The following is a 6,700-nucleotide window of genomic DNA, read 5'->3' on the forward strand; positions in this document are numbered from 1 at the left end:
TCTCGTGTCCTTTAAGAAAGAGCTTAGACTTTGTGGAGGAACTGAGGGGACATTAATATGTTAGAACATTTAAGAACATTCACTAGGAAATTGAACTTGAATGTATTTTTAACATATTTTGCCCCACTTCTTGCTGTCTGTTATCTGTTGTGTCCATATCTAATGCCGCACTAGAACCTGACCAACCATACCTCCCAACTGTCCAGATTTTCGCAGAATTCCCAGATTTTTGCCTCATATTTTCAGTGTGTTCCTCATAAAATGTTTGGCTTTCTGGCAAATCACTGGGATGATCTAAGGAATGAAGCCACAAAATAATGTATATATTTAAGTTTCAGGCTTCTAATCCTTCAGAAAATGCATGCTAACACAAACCCTGTTACTGTAACAATTTTATATGTTTATAAGAGCAATGTTTAAAATCTGTCCCTATTTTTTGGGCCTTTGTCCCCCCATTTTGTTAGGCTTTGTCCAGATTTCTTGAATTTAGAAGTTGAGAGGTATATTTAGCCCTTGAATGGGGCATGACATGATGGAGACAATATTGTGGAATTCTTGGTGAATGTATGAATAGATAAAAGCAACTTGGTACAACATCATAATGATGGCAGTGAGGAGCTTTCTTGTTTTTGAATTATCCACATCTCACTTCACAACCAGTGCTCAATGACATCAGCAAGAAACTTGAGCATAGATAACCTTGCCTGTATATTCTCCAAGTTTTGCAGCATGTAAGAATTCATTGATCACCAACATGGGTTGAAGCCTAGCTGGAAATGCCTTCTGTCCAAATGGGAGAAACAATCTAGCAACATGTACTTCATTATCTACCCCCAGACTGACTCCCTGAGGAACAGGTTTGCTAATTAAGCCTCTGACACCTGGATCACACTTAATGAACTGCCACTTTGAACCACAAAGCCGGAAGCTTAGAATTTTCTTTTATATGCGAGAGAACGTTGCATCTCTGTCATTTTGATTTTCACTTGTCCTTTTGAAGTGTAACTCTTGGCATGCCCAAAACATTTTTAATATATGCTGTAGTTTTTTGACCCTGACTTTTCATAAATATTCATATTTACTTTGTCTTTCTGATGAATATGGATTTCTGTCATTAACCTTTTACTTTGTTTTATAAGTCTGATAATAATATTCTTCCTCAATAAGAATCATGATCTTAATAGTGGTACTTGGTATGAAGAAAAATTGTTTCAGACTTTTAATTTTTTGTCTCATCAGAATAGTGCATTTTTATTAGACAGAGTGATCATGAATAATAAAAAAAAGAAACTACAAAATCTTCTGAAGGTAACATTTAAAACTAAGCAAATACAAATGTCATGGGAAATAAATGTCTTGTTCTTCAAGACACAAATTCAGGAAAACACAGAATCAATGCCATGCTGACGTAATTAATAAACTAAAAAAGTGTCATTCAAATGCTCACAGATAAAACAATCTGAACTGTGAAGTGCACTTGTTCAATTCTATAGTATGTATATGTGACTTTGGTATGGGAATCCCCAATGCTTCTGAATTTGGACATTGCTGTAATCTTTTTTTTCTCCTGTGGCCAAAGGATTGAGACATTCAGATGAACTGACAGCCTAGAATTTGAGATATGAATTCTAGGACAATTTCAATGTTAAGAGTAAAACCTGAACTTTTAAGTTAATTGCAATATTAATTCTAACAATCTTAGATGTATTAAAAAGGCATTTTATTGTAAATTTAAAATTTTGTTTTCTTTTTAGATCTTTTAGTTTTATACTTTGAATTTGTATTTCTACACCATTTGGGTCACATGTTGAAGTCATTATAGTAATGGAAATACTCATATTTTTCATTATTCTGTGATGTATCTTTAATCTTACAAAGCTTTCTCTTTCTTATGTAGAAAGCATTGAAAATGTTCTTACTGTTAAACTGCTTATCCAAAAAGATTAGACGCATTTGTGTTTTATGAAATAAACAGCTACCATTCTGCATATATTCAAAAGAGTGCCAGCTTGGAAGGACAGAAAGGTATCAAACAAATCCAATGATAGAGGTTTTGCAGTTAAGACTTCTGGTTATTAAGCACAGAATAAGTCAGCATGGCTTTCAGAGTGTCCGGGATTCCTGACATTGCTTAGAGAGCATAAGTTGCCCATTCTTTTGTGACAAAAGCTGATGAAAACATCTAAAACACACCAGGCCACTGCATACTTTCAGATAAGCTTGGTATATGCATTTTTATACACTACCATACCCCTGATTATTGCTATTCAATGGTCATTTTTCCTCAGTACTCATCAGTCCACTATGAGTACCTCATTACATATCTTGTGGTTAATCCTGAATATGTCCTTTTGCTGAATTCAGTTCCTGAGTTTTCACAAAGCAGATCTTTATGGCTTCTCAACTGTCGATTTATGAAGTCATGACTTAAATGCAGAGTAGAAGAAAAATGCTAGAAGCTACCATTCTATGGCAGTCAGGCAAATCATTAACAGAGAGTGTGATAAGCAAAGATTTCATTGTCTGTGATGGACGTAGTCACGTGCCACATACTAGGTATACCTCTCAATCTGAAGGCACTAAAAACAGGAGCAAAAGCCCTTGGAATGTAGGAACATCCTGCTAAAAATCTGGACATTTAATTAACATAAAATATGAATACCAAATAGCACATGGCTCTTCCTGCTTTCAGTAGGAATGTGGGTTACTACTCAGAAACACATGATTAAAAACAGAGAAGAACAAAATAATAGAAAAGTAAAAGCACAATATCAAAGAGATGCTATAAAATCTGTAAACTCTAATGAACTGTATTGCAAAATTCTACCACAAAAATGCGTTTATTTTTGCTTCAGACAGAGGGAGATGTAAGGTTGTTTCCTCTTTCTTTAAATTATTGTTGCCAGTAGTTTGTTGGTCATATGGTCCATTTTTCTCTGTACTAGACAGATTCAAAAATCACATGTGAAGAGAGAGAGAGAGTCAGAAAATTGTGTGAAGGAGTAAATCAAGCCTGAAAATAGGGACATCCTGTCCAGGGGGAACTCAGGACTAAAAATAGGAATGCTTCTTCTAAACAGAGACAGTTGAGAGATCTGGGACTAAGCATCCTATAATAGTCCACTCCCTACAGACTATTTTTTACCCATGCCCTGCAGTAAGTGTATATCCCACTTCGTCTCTCAGACAAAAGTCTGACCATTGGCCTCTAAAGCTTGTTGCCATGCTACAGCTTGTCTGCTTCTAAATTTGAGTCACCTGTAGCATAAATGGATGCCCTGCCTCTGTGGTTCCAGCAGGATGGCAGTATATAATATATGGGAGACACAATACCAGCATTGATGCATTTCTCATTTAACAGTTTTATGAATATAACTCTACTGAAAAGGCATTTAAAAGTCCACATGGTATAAGCTATGCATGCCTAATGCACTTATCTGTATCCAAGTTCAAAGCTCTGCCAAAATAACTTTATTTATTAAAAGTTTACCTGACTTCAGTATTTTAGTAAAATATATCATTATTAAATTAATAATAATAATAATAATAATAATAATAATAATAATAATAATATATCACAACCCAATCTGAGTGCTGCTTCTCTTAGTGAATGGAGCTGTTAGGACCGTTTTGTCTAGGTACTGCATGCTAGGCATTTTTCATGTAGTACATTATTCACATGCCACATGGCTCTCTACAGGGGGAATTGTAAGAGACCGTGACTAATTTGGATCCAGATGTTTGGAAGATTTTATTTTACATGGTTTAGTCTATGCTGTTAATGTTATAGTCAGATTTCAAAATTCTCATTCTTAGATGTTTCAAGTTGCGGTTTTGAAATTTGTATCTAAAAAGCAGCCTTAGACCAGGGTACCCTGGGGTAGCTTGGAGTGAAGCCATTTGAAATTATACCCTGCAAATAAGCTAAAGAAATAGTAAAATATTGTTTCTTCAAATCATCACATGATTTTCTGAACTAGTGGTTCATAAGAGATTCATAATTCATACTTCTATCATCTACTTCTCAAAATATCAGTAATTTCCTAGTAAAAGAAAATATCAAATGTAGTTTCTGAACTAATATCAGGTCAGTGAAGCATGCATGCATGTCTCTTCTTGCCATTGTCATGCTCATAGAAACATTTCAAGATATTTTGTATTTTCTTATTAGATGTGGTGATTGCAACAGGGAAAAAGAGTGTATAGCATACAGAAAAGAAATGGCGAACATCAGTAACAATGCTATGAACAACTGTTGATCCAGCAATCTGGTAAAGCCAAATGGTGTTTTCAACTCCAAAGAAAAGAACATACATTGTAACTAATGAGACTACAGTTTTAGCTGCACGGATCTCTGCTGCAATATTCTGGCTTGAGGTACAAGTCCTCATGTTGTTTACTTGTTTTCTATGTTTAAACAAAATAAATAATATGTATACACTAGCAAGAGTCATAACGGCTACCACAATGAGATCACGGCTAAAAAGTCCAAACCCATTTAAGTGGTACATAAGAGCAGTGGGGAATGTGGATAAGCAATACCCAGAATTAAAAGTAAATTCTGAATTAGTGAAGTTTCTGACAGCACGTGCCACAAAAATGGGGGCAATTTCCATCATCATATACAATGGCCAAACAGAGAGTGCTACTGAGGAAACATGCCTTGATACAAGAACTTTCAAATAAACCCATTTGGAAGTAGATGGAATAATAGTTATGCACTGGACACAACTAAGCACACATGTGAAACAAATAGCCAGTCCTCGGGATATTCTAGCTAGATATAGGAGAATAATACATCCAGCATCGCTGTTTACTTTAAAGCGAAACAGAATAAACAATGCAGCAGGTAGTCCCCTGGTAAAAGCTAATATAGCATTTGCAACTGCTAAGTGCCATATGATTATTTCAACTGGTAGCAATTTAAATGTGGTTAATGCAATCCAAGACAAAGATCCCATAATTGTCAGGTTTCCAGGTATTCCAACTATTACTATCACAAGGAAAAATGTTCCTTTTACAATGTCATTCAGCTCCATTATACCTAATTTACTGCTAATAAAGTACACAGTGATCAAATCGGCATATAGAAATCAGAGGAAAATCTTTGAATTTCTGAATGCATAAAACAAGCATTTTTTTCTAGCTTGGTAGAAGTATAGGATCCCAAATGAATGACTCTTGATATTCAGTGTGGCAAACAGATCTAAAACAGGACAATATTTTTTGATGATGTGAGTGCAAAAATTTGAACACCATGAATGAACATAATCCAGAAAAACAAGACACTGCTGGTGTTAGACTAGGCACAATGACAGAATCTTTGCAACCACCTCTGTGGAAAAACTGGCACATACAGTATCTGAAAAAAAAAAAAAGTTAATTGAAGAAAATGTATGTCAGTAACCTATATATTCATGCTAAATATGTTTAAAACTTCAGTAAAGCAAATATTTCTTAGCTGCTTATTATTGCATTTTTTTTAAACAAACATATGATCACATGAAATTATTTGCAGAAGAAGCGGGTGCATTTTTCAGCTATTCCACTGTACAAGTACTAATGCCTCCCCCACTGTTTTCCATATTGTTCTGAACACATCTGATATCTCTCACTCCACAGCTTCATTGTGTATAACTGCTGGCTTTGCCCATTCTTTCAGAATTTTAGACCCCCTCCTTGTCCCCTTGATAAACATGTATTCCCATGTCATATCACCATCCTCCTTTGTCACATATTGCTGAATATAGCTGTGTCTTGAGGCTTCCATCTGTGTTTAGTCTTCCCATTTCCTTCACCATTTTGTTTGCTCCTTTATCTACACTATGGCAGTATCATCTGCCCCTGCTTTCCTGTGGTCACCAGGCAATACTGTAATCAAAGGTGTTCCTACTCATAGCCTGAGAGTGAAGATATATGCAGTATATTCTACCTATACACACTTAGTTGTACATCCACCAACATGTGCAGGGCTGGTGTTAGAATTTTGGGGGCCCCCAGCAAGTGTCAAGTTGTGGGCCCCACTGGATATTTTCAGACTAAGTATCACCCTGTCAATGCCAGCCTTTCTAATCAATATTTTACTTCATGGTGTGGACTTATAGGAGTAATAAGCACAGACTGCCCTGTAGCTGTGATGCTCTAACATTAACATAGGCCTATGAATCGTACTATGTTTGTCCACATCAGAGAGGGAAATTCACAGTGACTGACTTAGTTGCATTGATGTTAGATTACAATAACATTACATACAGGTCTGGCTTTAGGTGAAATGGTTCCCTAGGCAAACCATGGTGCTTCCCTACTACCTCTCCCCCACATATACTCATCATGCTGTACTATCTCCTGCTTTCTCCCATCCTGAGTTCTCCACACCATGCAGATTGTTTGTCTTTCCTTTATTTTTTCACATTTTGCTGCATTCATCAACTTTTTTCAAGATGCCATGGCTTACTAGATGCTCTGAAGTGCTTTTTAAACAACTAATTAATCCAATGATCATCTGAACAAAAGTGTGGCTAAGTAAAGAAATGCATTGTCACTGTTCAGTTTTACTTTTCCTTGTATCCTTTCAACAAATGACCTAACTAGCCAACAGAACACAGGAACATCTCTGTAGATAATAATTGATTTATGCAGGGGGTTATAGGCTATAAATGCACTGAGGTACAGTTCAGAGCATTTTTCTTAACTTGTGGTG

At 35.9% G+C, this 6,700-nt stretch overlaps 1 protein-coding gene across 1 annotated transcript; it reads right to left on the minus strand.

Moving 5' to 3' along the window:
* Window positions 1–4,088: 4,088 nt before the first annotated feature.
* On the minus strand, window positions 4,089–5,039 carry LOC122806014 (olfactory receptor class A-like protein 1). The gene has a single exon (XM_044076255.1). It carries the CDS (start codon window positions 5,037–5,039, stop codon window positions 4,089–4,091), a length of 951 nt encoding a protein of 316 aa, XP_043932190.1.
* Window positions 5,040–6,700: the final 1,661 nt, after the last annotated feature.

Source organism: Protopterus annectens, chromosome 7.part0 (assembly GCF_019279795.1).
Source record: "Protopterus annectens isolate FY-2018-M chromosome 7.part0, PAN1.0, whole genome shotgun sequence".
Classification (NCBI taxonomy): domain Eukaryota; kingdom Metazoa; phylum Chordata; order Ceratodontiformes; family Protopteridae; genus Protopterus; species Protopterus annectens.

What these genes read in the sequence shown, in the direction of transcription:
- LOC122806014 (XM_044076255.1), bottom strand. Translation starts at nt 5,039, where the DNA reads ATGGAGCTGAATGACATTGTAAAAGGAACATTTTTCCTTGTGATAGTA.